The sequence below is a fragment of the Oncorhynchus mykiss genome, chromosome 26 (genome assembly GCF_057628025.1).
Source record: "Oncorhynchus mykiss isolate SJ-2025 chromosome 26, ASM5762802v1, whole genome shotgun sequence".
NCBI lineage: Eukaryota > Metazoa > Chordata > Actinopteri > Salmoniformes > Salmonidae > Oncorhynchus > Oncorhynchus mykiss.
In genome coordinates, this window is record NC_143047.1 from 35,345,497 (window position 1) to 35,368,113 (window position 22,617).

General features: G+C 45.1%; 1 protein-coding gene across 1 annotated transcript in view; it reads right to left on the bottom strand.

Annotated features, from left to right (window-relative positions):
* Window positions 1–939: 939 nt before the first annotated feature.
* Window positions 940–22,617, bottom strand: part of LOC110506889 (alpha/beta hydrolase domain-containing protein 17C) — a 33,828-nt gene continuing 12,150 nt past the window's right edge. Inside the window, exons 2-3 of the mRNA XM_090222859.1 lie at window positions 12,224–12,403; window positions 940–4,602 (exon numbers count right to left, since the gene is read on the bottom strand). Coding sequence (XP_090078985.1) covers window positions 4,383–4,602; window positions 12,224–12,403 — 400 coding nt within the window. The 3' untranslated portion in view covers window positions 940–4,382. The remainder of the gene's footprint in view (window positions 4,603–12,223; window positions 12,404–22,617) is intronic.

Here is a 22,617-nt window from a genome sequence, read left to right on the forward strand (position 1 = left end):
GCATGACTCACACTGCTACTATACTCTCACACGACTCACGCTGCTACTATACTCTCACACGACTCACACTGCTACTATACTCTCACACGACTCACACTGCTACTATACTCTCACACGGCTCATGCTGCTACTATACTCTCACACGGCTCACGCTGCTACTATACTCTCGCACGACTCACGCGGCTACTATACTCTCACAAGAGGCTTCAAGTTTCCCCTCGCCATCCCTGGACTAGAGAGATTTCTTAACACTGAAAGAGTATTGCCTAGAACCTACAGTACCCTGTACTTTATGTCATTTTAGCAGATGCTCTTAACCAGTTGACTTACAGGAGCAATTAGCGTTAAGTGCCTTGCTCATGGACACAGACCGATTTTTCACCTAGTCAGCTCTGGGATTCGAACCAGCGACCTTTCAGTTACTGGCCCAACACTTAACCGCTAGGCTACCCGCCACCTGATATACTGGAACTATAATAAAGCTAGTAACTGGCTATAAAGCTTACTATCCCAGGCTACTATGGAGGCGATTATTCAACAAGAGTTTAGTAAACTGAGCTAGTCGCCTCTAAAAACACCTTCCTAATATAAAGTTGCCCCATAAGTGTCTAATTGAGTTGAGATCTGGTGACAGACACACACAGCCTTTAAGACCCCTCTTTCAAAGGCACAGATCTCTTCTAGCCATGGTAGACAAAATAATAATCAACTGGGCATTATTATACATGACCCTAAGCATGATGGGATGTTAATTGCTTAATTAACTCAGGAACCACACCTGTGTAGAAGCAACTTCTTTCAAAATACCCCTCATTTACTCAAGTGTAAAATAAAGGTACAAATAAATGCTCCTTCATGGATGCTAGAACATTGACAGGAACATCAGCACAGTAGAAGACTGAGATAATACGTTTAAAAACAATAGAACAGACAAGTATATGTAATTCCATGCATTCTTTATTCCATTAAGCATTAAAACATCCACTGTGTTGCCTGAAAGCAACACAGCCAACATGAATGACAATCTGTAGCACAGCACATTTAAGGCTTTTTCTTTGTCAGTTTAACACTAAGAAACCTCTGTACCCACTAGTTTTTTTATGCATTAGATTTGCATACTGTGACTCCAGTGTTAAACTCAAGTAGGCTAGAATAGCCCTTAAATCAATGTTTTATATTATGTATAGAGGATATATAGATACATTACATATGGTTCTGACAAACCAGCATTAGAGTGTAAATCTATCAACATTTACTGGAAAATAACATAGTAAAAATGTCAGTATCAAAACAATAAATGGGACTAAAGCAGTTTTTCGTTCTTTAAAAAGACGAGCAGTAAAAACTAGATGTTAAGTTAAAGGGCTCGTTGTGTCAAAACATAGGCCCCTTAGTAAGCTATGACGAGAAAACACTAGAATCTTTTATTCGTCACACAAAAACCCAACCACGACCGCAAAATACAGCCATCACCTCACAGCAATACACTGTCAGTCAAAACATTAATCACAAGTTGCTACGCACATATCCTTCACTTATACCCCCTCCTTCCAAAAGGACACTCCTTGAGCAGTGTAGTGTTTCTGTGTTTATTATTATTTTACAGCTGAGAACATTAGCAGAAGACTTCCAACCCAGTCATTCCTCTGTCTTCTTCTCTCTACACTCAAAATGTCCTTTATGAAAAGTTGTTTGCATGCAGTGTTTCTTCCAAAACGTAGTCTTGGTGACACTTGCAGAGTTCTTTGGAGTGAAATGAGATGGGGAGCAGGGAAGGGGTCTGTTGGGGGGAATCCCCCCTTTACCCCCAGACAAAAAGGGATACAGCCAGAATCTGCAAATGGTGGTGAGATGGCTCAAAAATCTCTCATCTACATGTGAAGACTCATTGAGATTGCATTAGGTGAAGTACCTTTTTGATCAGTATTACCCCAAAACATCTTTTCACAGTGATTGAGAAGATTCCTCCAACCGAACCCATAGCAGCAGTCAGTCCCCCTGCAGACCATGAGACTCCCCAACTCAAGTCGACAGGAATTTTAGGGTGAAATGTCCACAGACTTAAGGCTTTATTTGAAGATTTGAAATGAAAGGAACAGCTACATACTGACAAACAGCAACCCAAAGCATTTACAATCTTAATTCTGAACAAACAAAATGGCTTTGCGGAAAACTTCGGAACAAAAACATCTACACTGGTGCTGAATCCCAAATCAACTCCTACGCCCAAGACATACCTCCAGATCTGAAATGAATGGATAGGTCTTAGCAATATGGTAAAACATCCTCCGAACAGCAAGACATGAATACTGCTTCAAATCGGCTCCTTTCAGATCTACACGGGTGTCTAGAGACAGTACTGGCTAGGGGCTGATCAGGTGTGTCTAGAGACAGTACTGGCTAGGGGCTGATCAGGTGTGTCTAGAGACAGTACTGGCTAGGGGCTGATCAGGTGTGTCTAGAGACAGTACTGGCTAGGGGCTGATCAGGTGTGTCTAGAGACAGTACTGGCTAGGGGCTGATCAGGTGTGTCTAGAGACAGTACTGGCTAGGGGCTGATCAGGTGTGTCTAGAGACAGTACTGGCTAGGGGCTGATCAGGTGTGTGTAGAGACAGTACTGGCTAGGGGCTGATCAGGTGTGTCTAGAGACAGTACTGGCTAGGGGCTGATCAGGTGTGTGTAGAGACAGTACTGGCTAGGGGCTGATCAGGTGTGTGTAGAGACAGTACTGGCTAGGGGCTGATCAGGTGTGTGTAGAGACAGTACTGGCTAGGGGCTGATCAGGTGTGTCTAGAGACAGTACTGGCTAGAGGCTGATCAGGTGTGTCTAGAGACAGTACTGGCTAGGGGCTGATCAGGTGTGTCTAGAGACAGTACTGGCTAGGGGCTGATCAGGTGTGTCTAGAGACAGTACTGGCTAGGGGCTGATCAGGTGTGTCTAGAGACAGTACTGGCTAGGGGCTTATCAGGTGTGTCTAGAGACAGTACTGGCTAGGGGCTGATCAGGTGTGTCTAGAGACAGTACTGGCTAGGGGCTTATCAGGTGTGTCTAGAGACAGTACTGGCTAGGGGCTGATCAGGTGTGTCTAGAGACAGTACTGGCTAGGGGCTGATCAGGTGTGTCTAGAGACAGTACTGGCTAGGGGCTGATCAGGTGTGTCTAGAGACAGTACTGGCTAGGGGCTTATCAGGTGTGTCTAGAGACAGTACTGGCTAGGGGCTTATCAGGTGTGTCTAGAGACAGTACTGGCTAGGGGCTGATCAGGTGTGTCTAGAGACAGTACTGGCTAGGGGTTGATCAGGTGTGTGTAGAGACAGTACTGGCTAGGGGCTGATCAGGTGTGTCTAGAGACAGTACTGGCTAGGGGCTTATCAGGTGTGTCTAGAGACAGTACTGGCTAGGGGCTTATCAGGTGTGTCTAGAGACAGTACTGGCTAGGGGCTGATTTGGTTCATTACAGTACATTGTAGGTACGTTTTTATTTGATACATGGTGTCCCTCAAGTGTTATCATTAGGGTCAGGTGGTGTCCCTCACTGGAAAACCCCAGTTGAGGAAAAACACCTGACGTCCAGTTAACAAGAGCATTGTTACAGGAGGTGAGACACCCAGGGGTGAGCTGGGTAATGACGTTTTTCAACCACACGCATCTCTCACACGGTCACACACTGGCCTTGAAAACAAGATGGGAATGAGATTCTGTGTAGTGAAACACATGGAATGTCAATAAGATAACAAAGAACATACATCAGAACATACAGTATGATTACCTGAAAATATCTGCACAATAAAAGTGCATTCGTTTCAATTCACCCTGAATGGAAAAAAAACAAAACAATATTTAACAAACACAAACAAGCAAGAACATCAATCCTGTATCTGAGGTGCAAAACAGATTGTTCTTCATCAGGTAGAAAAGAATACAAAGTCAATCAATCATGAGCATAAAAGAGAGCGAAACAGATGAAATAGGGAGAACAAGATCGCAGAGGGAATTTATCACATCCCCACCGGCAGAGAGGGAGAGCGAGAAGGAGAATCAAATCCAGATCCAGATTGAAGAGCAAGTGCAAATACTGAGCGGGCCCTAGCTCCTTGGCAAAGAGACCTGTGACCTGTCCACATATGAGCGCCGGGGATGCCTTGGCCTGGCTCAGCTCAGCCTGACCTGGTTAAGCCCTGGGGGAAGCATCTCAACACTTCCTCCACCCCTCTCCAACATCTGCACCGATAAACAATACAAACCAACATGGTGGATTTCAGGTATCAAATTTCCACCAATCCACTTCTCTCTGCACAGATCAAGGAAAGAAAAAAGGAAGCCATTTTAGACTTGATACGCAGCCCCCCTCTAGGTTTTACTGGAGGAGGCCAAGGGAGATCAGGATGTGGGCAGCTCGATGGAGATGAACTGCTTGAGCCGCTCCAAGTACTGGGCGTAGAGCTCGATGTCGTTGTGCCCGGCGCCCTCCACCCACAGGGGCTCCACGGCACGCGGGCAGCGCTCGTACATTGCCAGGCCGTGCGAGAAGTCGATCACCTCATCCTCCGTGCCGTGGATCACCAGCACCGGCGACGCCACCTTGGACACCTTGTCGATGCTGGGGAGAGAGAAGGGGTTACAGTTTATCAATGCTTTAACAAAGCCAGAGCCCACGCAGCAGAGAGAAAGACAGAACAGGGAGAGAAAACAGAGAGAACAGGGAGAGAACAGGGAGGAAAGGGAGAGAACAGGGAGAGAACAGGGAGGAAAGGGAGAAAAGGGAGAGAGAGAAAAGGGAGAGAGTGGGGAAGACAAACACATTAAGACAAATGGACCTCCTTGGGGGCATTAGTAGTTGTATCCATCTGTCTTGTAGCGGTGCAGTAACAGCAGGGGTGGAGAGACCGACACCACACAGCACGCTGCCAAACCATTAACTACATATCATACAGAGGGGGTGTGCGCACCTTATTTGCACTACATATGATATATACACATATGATATAGAGATATAATGTCAAATTGATCAGAAATACAGTGTAGACAAAGCACTTTCTTATGAAACTCGTCAGTCTATTCGTGTTCTGAGAAATGAAGGCTATTCCATGCAAGAAATTTCCAAGAAACTGAACATCTCGTACAAACGGGCTCTAACCAGAATAGAAAGAGGAGTAGGAGGCCCAGGTGCACAACTGAGCAAGAGGACAAGTACATTAGTGTCTAGTTTGAGAAACAGACGCCTCAAGTCCTCAACTGGCAGCTTCATTAAATAGTACCTGCAAAACACCAGTCTCAACGTCAACAGTAAAGAGGCGACTCCAGGATGCTGGCCTTCTAAGCAGAGTTGCAAAGAAAAAGCCAACACTCTGTCCAGTGTTTGTTTGCCCATCTTAATCTTTTCTTTTTATTGGCCAGTCTGAGATATGGCTTTTTCTTTGCAACTCTGCCTAGAAGGCCAGCATCCCAGAGTTGTTTCTTCAACGTTGACGTTGAGACTGGTGTTTGCGGGTACTATTCATTGAAGCTGCCAGTGAATCACACTTCACCATCTGGCAGTCTGATGGACAAATCCGGGTTTGGCGGATGCCAGGAGAATGTTACAAGCCCGAATACATAGTGCAAACTAATGTTTGGTGGAGGATAAATATTGATCTGGGGCTGTTTTTCATGGTTCGGGCTAGGCCCCTTAGTTCCAGTGACGGGAAATCTTAACACTACAGCATACAATGACATTCTAGAAGATTCTGTGCTTCCAGCTTTGTGGCAAAAGTTTGGGAAGGCCCTTTCCTGTTTCAGCATGACTGCGAGCCAGGCCTAATCGCCCAACATCAGCGCCTGACCTCACTAATGCTCGTGTCTGAATGGAAGCATGTCCCCGCAGCAATGTTCCAATATCTAGTGAACAGCCTTCCTAGAAGAGTGGTGTTAGAGCAGAAAAGGGGAGACCAACTCCATATTAATGCCCATGATTTTAGAATGAGATGTTTGACAAGCAGCTGTCCACATACTTCTTGGTATTAATGTATGCATGCACACACACACACACACACAGAAAATGAGGTTGGAATGATAGTAACATTGCGGGTAATGCCCTTGTAGTGTAAGAGCTGGAGTTCTGACCTGACTGGTGACATAACCAGGCGGTAAATTTGTTTAAATACCAATAGGAGACTTCCAAACCTCTTTCCCCAATTACAGGTACTTTTCCCCTCCCTTAAACACACTGACTGAAGCAAAATTCTTGCTTCAGAAATTGTTCTTTGCTATGCCATTATTGACAATTTGAATTGAAAACAAATCACAGCAAGGTACTTACTTAATTGTTACCCAGAAATGATGTGATGTCTGCATTGTAGCTTTAAAGCAGGATCCTCACATTCCAGGTGGAATAAGACTATAATCTCAAAGGGTTCAGAGACTAACAACAAAAGCACACACAGGCATGCATATATTGCCATTTACCTGTCCCTTTAAGGGGGTAGAGGACCTAAACCATGCCAGGATATTGCAGCCCACACCATACAGTGGCTTGTGAACGTTTTCACCCCCCTTTGGCATTTTTCCTATTTTGTTGCTTTACAACCTGGAATTAAAATAGATTTTCAGGAGTTTGTATAATTTGATTTACACAACATGCCTACCATTTTGAAGATGCTAAATATTTTATATTGTGAAACAAGAAATAAGACACAAAAAAATGAAAACTTGAGCGCGCATAACTATGCACCACTCCAAAGTCAATACTTTGTAGAGCCACCTTTTGCAGTAATTACAGCAGCAAGTATCTTGTGGTATGTCTCTATAAGCTTGGCACATCTAGCCACTGGGATTTTCACCCATTCTTCAAGGCAAAACTGCTCCAGCTCCTTCAAGTTGGATGGGTTCCGCAATCTTTAAGTCATACCACAGATTCTCAATTGGATTGAGGTCTGGGCTTTGACTAGGCCTTTCCAAGACATTTAAATGCTTCCATTTAAACCACTCGAGTGTTGCTTTAGTAGTATGCTTAGGGTAATTGTCCTGCTGGAAGGTGAACCTCTGAAATGGGTTTCCTTCAAGGATTTCCCTGTATTTAGCGCCATCCATCATTCCTTCAATTCTGACCAATTTCCCAGTCCCTGCCGATGAAAGACATCCCCACAGCATGATGCTGCCACCACCATGTTTCACTGTGGGGATGGTATTCTCGGGGTGAGGAGGGTGTTCTCGGGGTGAGGAGAGGTGTTGGGTTTGCGTCAGACATAGCTTTTTCCTTGATGGCCAAAAAGCTCAATTTTAGTCTCATCTGACCAGAGTACCACCTTCCATATGTTTGGGGAGTCTCCCACACGCCTTTTGGGGAACACCAAAAGTGTTTGTTTATTTTTTTCTGGCCACTCTTCTGTAAAGTCCAGCTCTGTGGAGCTTTGCAGCTCCTTCAGGGTTATCTTTGGTCTTTTTGTTGCCTCTCTGATTAATGCCCTCCTTGCCTGGTCCGTGAGGTTTGGTGGGTGTCCCTCTCTTGGCAGGTTTGTTATGGTGCCATATTATTTACATTTTTTAATAATGGAATTAATGGTGCTTCGTGGGATGTTCAAAGTCTCGGATATTTTTTTATAACCCAACCCTGAACTTTGTCCCTGACCTGTTTGGAGAGCTCCTTGGTCTTCATGGTGCCACTTGCTTGGTGGTGCCCATTGCTTAGTGGTGTTGCAGACTCAGGGGCCTTTCAGAACAGGTATATACACACTGAGATCATGTGACACTTAAAGTCCACCTGTGTGCAATCTATTTAATTAATTATGCCACTTATGAAGGTAATTGGTTGCACCAGGGGGCTTCAGAGAAAAGGAGGTGAATACATATGCACGCACCACTTTTCATCATTTTTTTGAAATCTTATTTTTTAATTTCACTACACCAATTTGGATGATTTTGTGTATGTCCATTACATGAAATCCAAATAGAAATCAATTTCAATTACAGTGTAGAAAAGGCCCATAGAGTTGGTGGAAGAATCTTTTAATTCAAGGCCACTTGCTCAGCTGGGCCAGAAGTGCTTTAATTAGGTCAGGTGGAAATATCCCACAGATCTCAACTCCATAAAAGGAGGAAATCGCCATCGCCCATCTCGCTGCTTTCTCTTCCTTAACTCAGTCTAATCCAGAAGTTCTGTGCGTCCATGAATCCACGTTAAGTCCACCGACTCTGTTACCTTTCATCTGAACTATCTGTTGCGATCAGGAGAGTGGGCCATTCAGTTATTGTTTATAGTTATTAACGCGGAGTGCGGCTTGGAGCGCACGCTTCAAACCTATGAGAATGCTGTTCATTGACTACAGCTCGGCATTCAACACCATAGTACCCTCCAAGCTCGTCATCAAGCTCGAGACCCTGGGTCTCGACCCCGCCCTGTGCAACTGGGTACTGGACTTCCTGACGGGCCGCCCCCAGGTGGTGAGGGTAGGCAACAACATCTCCTCCCCGCTGATCCTCAACACTGGGGCCCCACAAGGGTGCGTTCTGAGCCCTCTCCTGTACTCCCTGTTCACCCACGACTGCGTGGCCACGCACGCCTCCAACTCAATCATCAAGTTTGCGGACGACACGACAGTGGTAGGCTTGATTACCAACAACGACGAGACGGCCTACAGGGAGGAGGTGAGGGCCCTCGGAGTGTGGTGTCAGGAAAATAACCTCACACTCAACGTCAACAAAACTAAGGAGATGATTGTGGACTTCAGGAAACAGCAGAGGGAACACCCCCCTATCCACATCGATGGAACAGTAGTGGAGAGGGTAGCAAGTTTTAAGTTCCTCGGCATACACATCACAGACAAACTGAATTGGTCCACTCACACAGACAGCATTGTGAAGAAGGCGCAGCAGCGCCTCTTCAACCTCAGGAGGCTGAAGAAATTTGGCTTGTCACCAAAAGCACACAAACTTCTACAGATGCACAATCGAGAGCATCCTGGCGGGCTGTATCACCGCCTGGTACGGCAACTGCTCCGCCCTCAACCGTAAGGCTCAACCGGGGGCAAACTACCTGCCCACCAGGACACCTACACCACCCGATGTCACAGGAAGGCCATAAAGATCATCAAGGACATCAACCACCCGAGCCACTGCCTGTTCACCCCGCTATCATCCAGAAGGCGAGGTCAGTACAGGTGCATCAAAGCTGGGACCGAGAGACTGAAAAACAGCTTCTATCTCAAGGCCATCAGACTGTTAAACAGCCACCACTAACATTGAGTGGCTGCTGCCAACACTCTGACACTGACTCAACTCCAGCCACTTTAATAATGGGAATTGATGGGAAATGATGTAAATATATCACTAGCCACTTTAAACAATGCTACCTTATATAATGTTACTTACCCTACATTATTCATCTCATATGCATACTGTACTCTATATCATCGACTGTATCCTTATGTAATACATGTATCACTAGCCACTTTAACTATGCCACTTTGTTTACATACTCATCTCATATGTATATACTGCACTCGATACCATCTACTGTATCTTGCCTATGCTGCTCTGTACCATCACTCATTCATATATCCTTATGTACATATTCTTTATCCCCTTACACTGTGTACAAGACAGTAGTTTTGGAATTGTTAGTTAGATTACTTGTTGGTTATTACTGCATTGTCGGAACTAGAAGCACAAGCATTTCGCTACACTCGCATTAACATCTGCTAACCATGTGTATGTGACAAATAAAATTTGATTTGTGTAATGTGAACGAACGGTCAATGATCACGGCCCTACGGATCATCACAGGCCAATTATGCCATCGATATATGCTTAATATGTAATGAAATTACATGTACACACGAAGACACTTGAAAGGGTGAAATATGAAACGTCATTGTTTGCTGAACTGATCGATTCTGATATCAAACTAATGGGGATTATAGATTGATCACTGTATTCTTCTTCTCATGATTATGATAAATAGTTACGAGCATAAATGACTCAAGGATGATTCCTATTGACTTCTTAATGAACTGGATTGTTGAATTCCCTAATTATGTTAATAATGAATGATTGTTATGACTTGATCTTTGTGATTATGAGTTTGATTGGATACATGTTATTCTGTTTCCTTTGTGATGCAGCACAGACTACTCAGTAAATATACCACTTTATGGTTAAAGGAATTCCTGCCTCAGTCTCATCCATTCCTCTGTCACCTGACACGTTCACCTGTTCACCTTCACTGTCAGTCATCCTACTTGTCCAGCTACCCACACAGATTCCACGAAGCTTTCATACAGGTTGTAATGCAACAAAATAGGAAAAATGCCAAGGGGGATGAATACTTCTGCAAGGCACTCTAACAGAGACCCTCTAAGGGGATGAGAGGTCCTAAACCATGCCAGGATAATGCACTCCACACCATAACAGAGAACACAGAACCCTCATTTACTCAAGTGTTTCCGTTATTTTGGCAGTTACCTGTAGGCCTCTATAGCAGTCCTCTACAGCAGTACCAGCTTAGGAGAGCCACTTGCAGATTCAACTTCTGCTCGCTCCCCCTCCCCCCCCTCCTCCTCCTCCTCTTCTGCCCGCTGTCCCACAGATCTCATGGCTGATAACAGTTTGATGCCATTGTTCCACAGGTGTCATGGCTGATAACAGTTTGATGCCATTGTTCCACAGGTGTCAGGGCTGATAACAGTTTGATGCTATCTGTTCCTCCCACCTGCACCAAATGTACAGTATTTCTCATCCTAATAGCTTGTTCTCCATCTGATAACCAAGACTTATTTTCTAGTTTTCCGACCCTTTACAATAAAGCAGCACAGGAAGTAGCTGCTCATGGAATATGACTAGGGGACACAATACAAACCCTATGGATAATACAGGCATCTGATAGAGGCCAGCCAGAGACCGAGACCTGGGAGCCCTATTTTTCACTAGGTCTGTGAGCCCAGCCGCCAACCTTTCATAGCTAGCTAGCATGGCAAGTTACTACCTACCTACGGCTGCACCTTAACCTCATGAAACTCTGGGGGCAGTATTTCAATTTTGGATGAAAAACGTTCCCGTTTTAAACAAGATATTTTGTCACGAAAAGATGCTCGACTATGCATATAATTGACAGCTTTGGAAAGAAAACACTCTGACGTTTCCAAAACTGCAAAGATATTGTCTGTGAGTGCCACAGAACTAATGCAACAGGCGAAACCAAGATTACATTTCATACAGGAAGTGAGCCAGATTTTTGAGGCGCTGTGTACCAATGTCTCCTTATATGGCTGTGAATGCGCAAGGAGAGAGCCTACACTTTGTCGTTTCCCCAAGGTGTTTGCAGCATTGTGACGTATTTGTAGGCATATCATTGGAAAATTGACCATAAGAGACTACATTTACCAGGTGTCCACTGGGTGTCCTCCGTCGAAACTATTGCGCAATCTCCAGGTGCGCACATTTTTTCCACTTTGAACAGAGGAGAAACCAAACTGCCAGGAGTGACTTATCATCAAATAGATTTGTGAAAAACACCTTGAGGATTGATTCTAAACAACGTTTGCCATGTTTCTGTCGATATTATGGAGTTAATTTGGAAAAAAGTTTGCTGTTGTTATGACTGAATTTTCGGGTTTTTTTCTCAGCCAAACGTGAAGAACAAAACGGAGCGATTTGTCCTACACAAATAATATTTTTGGAAAAACTGAACATTTGCTATCTAACTGAGAGTCTCCTCATTGAAAACATCTGAAGTTCTTCAAAGGTAAATGATTTTATTTGAATGCTTTTCTTGTTTTTGTGAAAATGTTGCATGCTGAATGCCAGGGATAATCCTATGCTAGGCTATCAATACCGTTACACAAATGCTTGTTTAGCTATGGTTCAAAAGCATATTTTGAAAATCTGAGATGACAGTGTTGTTAACAAAAGGCTAAGCTTGAGAGCTAATATATTTATTTTATTTCATTTGCGATTTTCATGAATAGTTAACGTTGCGTTATGGTAATGAGCTTGAGGCTATAAATAGGATCCCGGATCCGGGTTTGCTCGTCGCAACAGGTTAACATTCCCTCAGCACCCTGCAGGAGAGAGATAACACTACCTACCCAAAATCCAAATCAGGGCTTTGCCACATGGCTGTATATCAACTGTCATTCAGTCAAAGACAACAGGCCAGGAAAGCTAACACATCCAACATCCCTCTGTCCCTAGACTCCATCTATTTCCGCCGACCCACTATCTCACCATCTCACCCCATAATAACCCACCTGGGGAAGGCGTCGAAGCAGTAGGTCTTGCGCGTGTCAGGGAAGGCCACTCGCAGGCCGGACATAAGAGGTGAGTGCAGGATGACGGCGGCACACTCGTAGCGCGCCGCCAAATCCACCGTGGGTACCGTGCCGATGCTCTGACCGTACAGGATGATGTTCTCTGGGGTCACTCCATACCTGGATAGGAAGGAGGTTAGGACACAGAGAGAGAGAGAGAGAGAGAAGATGGGGGGGATAGACAAACCGATAGTTGTGGACAAGGAGATGAAGGAAAGTGGGTGAAAAAAAAGGAAAGAAACAAAATAAGGTTAATAGATCAGACCCAGATTACTACCATCGTCATCCTCCTAGGAGATATCTGACCCAGATTATTACCATCGTCATCCTCCTAGGAGATATCTGACCCAGATTACTACCATCGTCATCATATCTGACCCAGATTAATACCATCGTCATCCTCCTAGGAGATATCTGACCCAGACTACTACCGTCATCATCCTCCTAGGAGATATCTGACCCAGACTACCACCGTCGTCATCCTCCTAGGAGATATCTGACCCAGACTACCACCGTCGTCATCCTCCTAGGAGATATCTGACCCAGACTACCACCGTTGTCATCCTCCTAGGAGATATCTGACCCAGACTACCACCGTCGTCATCCTCCTAGGAGATATCTGACCCAGACTGCCACCGTCGTCATCCTCCTAGGAGATATCTGACCCAGATTACCACCATCGTCATCCTCCTAGGAGATATCTGACCCAGATGACTACCATCGTCATCCTCCTAGGAGATATCTGACCCAGATGACTACCATCGTCATCCTCCTAGGAGATATCTGACCCAGATTACTACCATCGTCATCCTCCTAGGAGATATCTGACCCAGACTACCACCGTCGTCATCCTCCTAAGAGATATCTGACCCAGACTACCACCGTCGTCATCCTCCTAGGAGATATCTGACCCAGACTACCACCGTCGTCATCCTCCTAGGAGATATCTGACCCAGACTACCACCGTCGTCATCCTCCTAGGAGATATCTGACCCAGACTACCACCGTCATCATCCTCCTAGGAGATATCTGACCCAGACTACCACCGTCGTCATCCTCCTAGGAGATATCTGACCCAGACTACCACCGTTGTCATCCTCCTAGGAGATATCTGACCCAGACTACCACCATCATCATCCTCCTCTGAGATATCTGACCCAGACTACATCACTGTACAACAAGGAGACGATACCTCCTATCTAACTTCACTGTACCACGAGACGATAGCTCCTCCCATCTAACATCACTGTACAACAAGGAGACGATACCTCCCCCATCTAACATCACTGCACAACAAGGAGACGATACCTCCCATCTAACATTACTGTACCACGAGACGATAGCTCCTCCCATCTAACATCACTGTACAACAAGGAGACGATAGCTCCTCCCATCTAACATCACTGTACAACAAGGAGACGATACCTCCCCCATCTAACATCACTGCACAACAAGGAGACGATACCTCCCATCTAACATTACTGTACCACGAGACGATAGGTCCTCCCATCTAACATCACTGTACAACAAGGAGACGATACCTCCTCCTATCTAACATCACTGCACAACAAGGAGACGATACCTCCTCCTATCTAACATCACTGTACAACAAGGAGACGATACCTCCTCCTAACATCACTGCACAAGAAGGAGACAATATCTCCTATCTAACCCAACATGACATCACTGTACAACACGACATAACAGAAAGTTTACAATGTAATACGTAAACAATGCAATATAATAATACATGCCATTTAGCAGAGGCTTTTAGCCCGACGCGACTTAGTCATGCTGGCATACATTTTATGTATGGATGGTTCCAGGAATTGCATCCTCTATCTTGCAGTAACAAGCACCAGGCTCTGCCAATTGAGCTACAGAGGATGTCATGAAATAAGCTTCTAGAGACTGTAATTCTTATTTACCAAACACTGATATACTTAACCCTTATAAAATCCGACTGACATTAAACATCTACTCTTATCAGCACATCAGTTAGAGTTGAGATGAGTTTACACAGTGAAAGGAGAGCTGTGTAGTTAAATCCAGACTTGTGTACAGAGCTATACTTATATATACACTATGTAGCTAAGCTACGTTGCTATATAGCTTAGTCTCTAGGCTCGTAGTGAGAGGCAGCAGGCCGAATAGGGGAGGATCATGTCACTTTAAAGCCTGGCTGTCAGTGCTGCGGCCGGGGCAGCTGTCTGCCGGGGCAGCTGTCTGCCGGGCACACTGACACACACACTTCAGGCATCAGTTCTGCCCTATAAAAACTAAAGCCAGAGCATTGAGATAAAAATAAGGGATGGATGGGTGGAGGACAGAGGTAGCGAGAGGACAGCCCTACATTTCATTCTCCCACTCCTCCTCCTCCACTCTTGGCAGGCTTTCCCATGGCGAAAGCAAACCTCAGGGAACCCGATCTTCGGGGTGCTGTGTGTCAGGTATGCGGTGAAGTCTGCCCGACAAAATGGAAACATATTTGATACGTGACCTAAAGGCTGGGCCTCAAAGGTTTCGAAAGGCTAGTCCCCTTTGATGGCGAAAGTTGCAGAGGAGACAAAACAGCTGCGCACCCCGTGTGTGTGTGTGTGTGTGTGTGTGCGTGCAAAGGCAGGCAAGGCAGAGAGGAAGGGAGTGCTGTACAACGTGTTCGCTGAGACTGCCCTCAACATCACGTTCTGCTTTGTTTGGCCTTTTAGAATGAACTCTGAGAACTCCAAGAAAGTGTGGAATGCATGGGGGTGAATCAAAGGCTTACACAACTCACCACAAGCTAAGATGTAACACGCAACACGCGGTACAGTTAGGCATGGCTAAATATGTGGAAGGTGAGCAGGTGCATGTAAATTTACCCATGAAATTACGCTGTAGACTTAGGCCCAGCTAAGGAGGCGGAGGGTTGAAGGAGGTGTGCGATTGGGTGTGTGTTTGTTTGAGGGTGTGCGCCAGGGTTTCCGTTAGCCAGAAAATGCTGGCTTTTGGACCCAACAAAATTAATGAAAAGCCGATAAAGTCAGCCAAAAAGTTGCAGGCCCAATGCCTAATGCTTTTTATTAATTGATAGAAATGCCAGTCGACATGCTCTAACTTCAAAGGCAAATAAACTGCATGGGTTAATGAATCCTCAGGCTGCTGGGAAATTCATGTGTTTCTATTTTCACTCACGCAAAAGATGTGAGGTTCCCATCAGGGACCAGCTAAGTACACCCAGACTGGGCAACATTTGCCCAGATTAGAGATCGACAGATTCATTGGAATGGCCGATTATTTAGGGCCGATTTCAAGTTTTCATAACAATCGGAGATCTATATTTTTGGACATTTTTTTTTTACACCTTTATTTAACCAGGCAAGTCAGTTAAGAACACATTCTTATTTTCAATGATGGCCTAGAACGGTGGGTTAACTGCCTCGTTCAGGGGTAGAACGACAGATTTTCACCTTGTCAGCCCGCAATCTTGCAACCTTACAGTTAACTAGTCCAACTCTATAACCACCTGCCTCTAGTTGCACTCCACGAGGAGACTGCCTGTTACGCGAATGCAGTAAGCCAAGGTAAGTTGCTAGCTAGCATTAAACTTACCTTATACAAAACGATCAATCATAATCACTAGTTAGGGTTAGGGTTATGCTCGTAAGCATTCATTCAAACAGCACTTTAGTGCGTTTTGCCAGCAGCTCTTCGTTGTGCGCCAAGCATTGCGCTGTTTATGACTTCAAGCCTATCAACTCCCGAGATGAGGCTGGTGTAACCGAAGTAAAATGGCTAGCTAGTTAGCGGGGTGCTTGATAATAGCGTTTCAAACGTCACTCGCTCTTGGAGTGGTTATTCCCCTTGCTCTGCATGGGTAACGCTGCTTCGAGGGTGGCTGTTGTCGTTGTGTTCCTGGTTCGAGCCCAGGGAGGAGCGAGGAGAGGGACGGAAGCTATACTGTTACACTGGCAATACTAAAGTGCCTATAAGAACATCCAATAGTCAAAGCCTAATGAAATACAAATGTTATAGAGGGAAATAGTCCAATAACTACAACCTAAAACTTCTTACCTGGGAATATTGAATACTCATGTTAAAAGGAACCACCAGCTTTCATGTTCTCATGTTCTGAGCAAGGAACTTAAACGTTAGCTTTCTTACATGGCACATATTGCACTTTTACTTTCTTCTCCAACACTTTGTTTTTGCATTATTTAAACCAAATTGAACATGTATCATTTATTTGAGGCTAAATTGATTTTATTGATGTATTATATGAAGTTAAAATAAGTATTCATTCAGTATTGTTGTAATTGTCATTATTACAAAAAAATAAAAATATTTTTTAAATTAAAAATAAAAAAAAATTGGCCGATTAATCGGTATCAGCTTTTTTGGTCCTCCAATAATCGGTATCGGTGTTGAAAAATCATAATCGGTCGACCTCTAGCCCAGATTCTGTTGATTATGCCCGTTTCACTGAAACTGAGAAGGGATTCTTTCTCCAAAACAGAGTAAAGATGGCTTCCAGAGCGCGCTCTCTTGAAGACACAGTAACGAGGCCGATGGCTTCCAGATCGCTCCTTCTCGAAGACACAGTAAGGAGGCCGATGGCTTCCAGATCGCTCCTTCTCGAAGACACAGTAACGAGGCCGATGGCTTCCAGATCGCTCCTTCTCGAAGACACAGTAACGAGGCCGATGGCTTCCAGATCGCTCCTTCTCGAAGACACAGTAACGAGGCCGATGGCTTCCAGATCGCTCCTTCTCGAAGACACAGTAACGAGGCCGATGGCTTCCAGATCGCTCCTTCTCGAAGACACAGTAACGAGGCCGATGGCTTCCAGATCGCTCCTTCTCGAAGACACAGTAACGAGGCCGATGGCTTCCAGATCGCTCCTTCTCGAAGACACAGTAACGAGGCCGATGGCTTCCAGATCGCTCCTTCTCGAAGACACAGTAACGAGACCGATGGCTTCCAGATCGCTCCTTCTCGAAGACACAGTAACGAGGCCGATGGCTTCCAGATCGCTCCTTCTCGAAGACACCGTAACGAGGCCGATGGCTTCCAGATCGCTCCTTCTCGAAGACACAGTAACGAGACCGATGGCTTCCAGATCGCTCCTTCTCGAAGACACAGTAGCGAGGCCGATGGCTTCCAGATCGCTCCTTCTCGAAGACACAGTAACGAGGCCGATGGCTTCCAGATCGCTCCTTCTCGAAGACACAGTAACGAGGCCAATGGCTTCCAGATCGCTCCTTCTCGAAGACACAGTAACGAGGCCGATGGCTTCCAGATCGCTCCTTCTCGAAGAGACAGTAACGAGGCCGATGGCTTCCAGATCGCTCCTTCTCGAAGAGACAGTAACGAGGCCGATGGCTTCCAGATCGCTCCTTCTCGAAGACACAGTAACGAGGCCGATGGCTTCCAGATCGCTCCTTCTCGAAGACACAGTAACGAGACCGATGGCTTCCAGATCGCTCCTTCTCGAAGACACAGTAGCGAGGCCGATGGCTTCCAGATCGCTCCTTCTCGAAGACACAGTAACGAGGCCGATGGCTTCCAGATCGCTCCTTCTCGAAGACACAGTAACGAGGCCGATGGCTTCCAGATCGCTCCTTCTCGAAGACACAGTAACGAGGCCGATGGCTTCCAGATCGCTCCTTCTCGAAGAGACAGTAACGAGGCCGATGGCTTCCAGATCGCTCCTTCTCGAAGACACAGTAACGAGGCCGATGGCTTCCAGATCGCTCCTTCTCGAAGACACAGTAACGAGACCGATGGCTTCCAGATCGCTCCTTCTCGAAGACACAGTAGCGAGGCCGATGGCTTCCAGATCGCTCCTTCTCGAAGACACAGTAACGAGGCCGATGGCTTCCAGATCGCTCCTTCTCGAAGACACAGTAGCGAGGCCGATGGCTTCCAGATCGCTCCTTCTCGAAGACACAGTAACGAGGCCGATGGCTTCCAGATCGCTCCTTCTCGAAGACACAGTAGCGAGGTCGATGGCTTCCAGATCGCTCCTTCTCGAAGACACAGTAACGAGGCCGATGGCTTCCAGATCGCTCCTTCTCGAAGACACAGTAGCGAGGCCGATGGCTTCCAGATCGCTCCTTCTCGAAGACACAGTAACGAGGCCGATGGCTTCCAGATCGCTCCTTCTCGAAGACACAGTAACGAGGCCGATGGCTTCCAGATCGCTCCTTCTCGAAGACACAGTAACGAGGCCGATGGCTTCCAGATCGCTCCTTCTCGAAGACACAGTAACGAGACCGATGGCTTCCAGATCGCTCCTTCTCGAAGAGACAGTAACGAGGCCGATGGCTTCCAGATCGCTCCTTCTCGAAGACACAGTAGCGAGGCCGATGGCTTCCAGATCGCTCCTTCTCGAAGACACAGTAACGAGGCCGATGGCTTCCAGATCGCTCCTTCTCGAAGACACAGTAACGAGGCCGATGGCTTCCAGATCGCTCCTTCTCGAAGACACAGTAACGAGGCCGATGGCTTCCAGATCGCTCCTTCTCGAAGACACAGTAACGAGGCCGATGGCTTCCAGATCGCTCCTTCTCGAAGAGACAGTAACGAGGCCGATGGCTTCCAGATCGCTCCTTCTCGAAGACACAGTAACGAGGCCGATGGCTTCCAGATCGCTCCTTCTCGAAGACACAGTAACGAGGCCGATGGCTTCCAGATCGCTCCTTCTCGAAGACACAGTAACGAGGCCGATGGCTTCCAGATCGCTCCTTCTCGAAGACACAGTAACGAGGCCGATGGCTTCCAGATCGCTCCTTCTCGAAGACACAGTAACGAGGCTGATGCACATTAAGCTGCTCCAAGGAGTTGGACAGTTTGGACTTCCAACAGCAGAGGCTCACTTTGAGCAGGAAAAGGTCTGCTGCAAATGCAAGAAAATTAGAGGCAAATTGTGTTATTCAGGCCTGGTCCCAGCAGTTCTGATGCTGCCCTAGACCAGACCATATGCCGGCCGTGTCATGTATAGTATAAAGATTGAAAGAGTCATGTGGATCATGTGTAATTGGTGCATTTCAGATGAGCTTATTCAGTAGCACTTGGAAACTAAACATCGTGGCCATCTATTCACATCGGACAATTCCAATGTTGCAATCACTAGGCAGCCAACTGCCTACAGTAGGAAACTGAGCCGGTATCAATAAGATACCTATATTACAGGACACGAGTCACGGCCCCACGATCGTTCAAATTACCATGTGTGTGTGTTTGAGAGAGGCAGCTAGAGAGAGCAAGAAGGTGAGTGAGGAAAATAGTGTAACCAAGAAATAAACACAGAAACAGAGGAGTGAGTGAACAACATGCCCCTCTCTTTTCAGCCGGTCAGCCAAGAGAGCTTTAATAACAAGATCCCGAGCCAAATCTAACTGTTCCATCCAGGAGGAAAAGCTGATGGTTTTGGCCTTAGAGGCAAGCTGCAGTAGCTACAAAAAATGTGACTTATAAATTAATAATATGGACCCACTGATTCTTAAAGAATATAATGTAGAAATGCCTCAGGTGCTTAGTTCAACTGTCCTACCCCATCAGAACCCAAAATAAGCTTTACTCCAATGTTTGTAAACAAAGTAAATGTAAAAACAAAAAACTGTATAACCTTAAAACATGGTTAAAACTATTATTTTAATATCATGGATGGTCAGTCCTTGCATCCATAGCGTCGTCTATTAATTTGAGAGTGGTTCCATTTCCCTATCCCTCAGCTTTTTAGCAAACGCTTTGTTATCGTTTCGACTGCTGATTGACGCTTTAAGTTTGATGCAGGCATTTATTAACCAGGGATGTTAAAAGGATGAGACAAGTTCACTTCCCTTTTAATTTCCCCTGCTAAGGCATCACAGGCTGGACATCTTTGTTTGCAGACACAGCTGTTATTGTAGTCCCAAAGGCTCAGTTCTCCCAGTTCTGGAGAAAGCAACCAGGTGTACAGGATTTTAGTTCCAGCTCAGTATTAACATACCATATCAGACGCCATTCTAACACCAATGTAGTGAATATTCAAGCCTAGTTGAATGAGGTATATTAGAAACGGGTCGGAAGAAAATAAAAAAATGCCTGGAAACAAACCTTGTGGGTCTCCAACATGAGGAATAATGACCCCTGACCTGAGTAAAGGTCAGGCATTGAGATAAACAGGTCAAAAAGTCAGAGAGACACCTAGTTGTGATTTCAGATGTGGAATTTAAAAAGACATCCACTGCCAAAGTATCACTGGAAAAAGGGCTGTTCGCTCGAGAGAGAAAAATGGACAGGAAATGGAATTGCGTTTAAACTGGACAAAAACAAGAACATTCTCTTATTCCATGCTAATCAGGGAATTGATCATAACCCACCGCTTGGAGAAGCAGTGACATGTGGAGTGAGGGAAAATAAAGTGTTCAGTGAAAACACTTGTCCAAACACCAGAGGCACTGAATGGAAGGAAAGATACAGAGAGAGAACTACTAGAGAGGAAGAAAGATATTCAAAAGAGGAGTCAAGCCCAGTGCAGATGCCATGTTTCCATAAACAAATATCCATTGGTGAGATTCAATGGAAAAATGGGGCTAGAACGACAGGGCAACCTTGACGTCCAGGCCAGCACTGAATCGACCTCAAGAAAGTCCACTACATAACAAACCAACAAACTGTAGCCCAATATATAGGCTAGGTTTGCATTCCCCCGTACACATCATACTGTTTACCATAAATGGTGAGAGAGAAAGAGTTAGGCTGAGAGAGAGCAGAGCAAGAATGAAAGCAGTTGTACTGGGAAACCTTGTCAAGTCAAGAAACTGCAAAGTGCTCGCTCAAAAAGTCCTTACATTGTGGGCTGCTGAATCCTTAGAACAGTAGACTTATCATCATAGCATGCCAAATATACAGACTTGAAATCAACCTTCTTAACCTTGAAGTCAAAAAGCCAGCACCGAGTTGAACTCGAGCATTCACTAGAACCAGAAGAAGAGTTAACAGGTAGCAGAAATAATGAAAGCAAGCCCTAAGTGCCTTGGACATTAACTAAAAGAGTGTTTTGAGCCGCGAGAGAAGGGTGTTAGCGAGATAAAGCGCCTTATATACAGTAGTCTTAGTTTTGCGAAACGGCTCATGGGAGCCAAAACAAACATTTCCAGATGTTTTCAGGCAGAAACTTCCCTCTGGTTGCCAGTCTTCACAGTTTACCCTGAAAACACCCCAGCTCTGAGGTGAATTAAATCCTCAGACTGGACTTGAAACATCACAAAACCAAACTTGTTGTGGAAATACGACTGCAAATACCAGCTCACCCATACTAGTGAATTTCTTTGTTGTTTTCTATCACAATAAATCATATGTTTAATTGGAAGAATAGTTTATTAGAAAAGGTTGGAGTTGAGCACTTTTGTTTGAAGAGAGGATCTTATTGGTTGTTATTCAGAGCATCCTGCCTAAGAATTTAGCAAATTCCAGCCGTGCATCTCAAGTAGTTTCCTCTCGTTTTCTCGTCTCCTTGCCTTCATTTGTACTCATGCGAATTCCAAGTAGACACTATCAACAATAGTACCATCAACCTTCAAATTGTCAGATGAAGGAGAAGACGAGGAGAGTAAGCCACTTTAAACCATGATGCAGCCTACAGTATGTGCAAATGTGTTCAGAGAACATTTCCAAGGATGTAAGCTCCATGGAGAGGACAAAGGGGCAAGGGCCTCGGGTATTCGTCGGTACAGACAATTTAATTTGAACTTCTGATGACATTTAGCGAGACCTAGCCTTGGCATTCTACAAGCCCATTCGCCATTCTCAATGCATTAATAATGAATGTGAGATTTTACTTTTTTAATTTCCTACCATTTTGTCCTTTCCTGTATATTGGCTGTTTTTGTTTTCTTTGTGTTGTCGTAAATGAGTTTTTATTTGATTATTTTCACTAGTTATTCCCTGTTTCCGGGTTTTAGCCACGTTTCAGCCTATTGCCCTGTGTTTCCATCTAGCTATTCATCTTATGCACCAATTGTCATTCATTGTCCCCATGTCTTATTTAATAATAATAATAATAAATAATAAATATAATATTATATATAATATTAAATAATATTAAATATAATAAATATAATAAATAATAATAATAATAATATTACCAGGTTATCACATGCTGGGTTAAAGATGCTCATTAACAACTGTTAAACAGCATGAGTAGTATTCTCTTAGGAGGACAGAGGAGGTTCACAACTGGTCAGGTCATATGTCCATGGATGCCTGAGGCACTGAGGTGGACAGCCTGAGGAGAGGTGAGAGAAGAGGAGAGATGTCCATCAGTGGGAGGCACAGGAGTGTGAGGTCTTTACTCAGGTCATGATTCA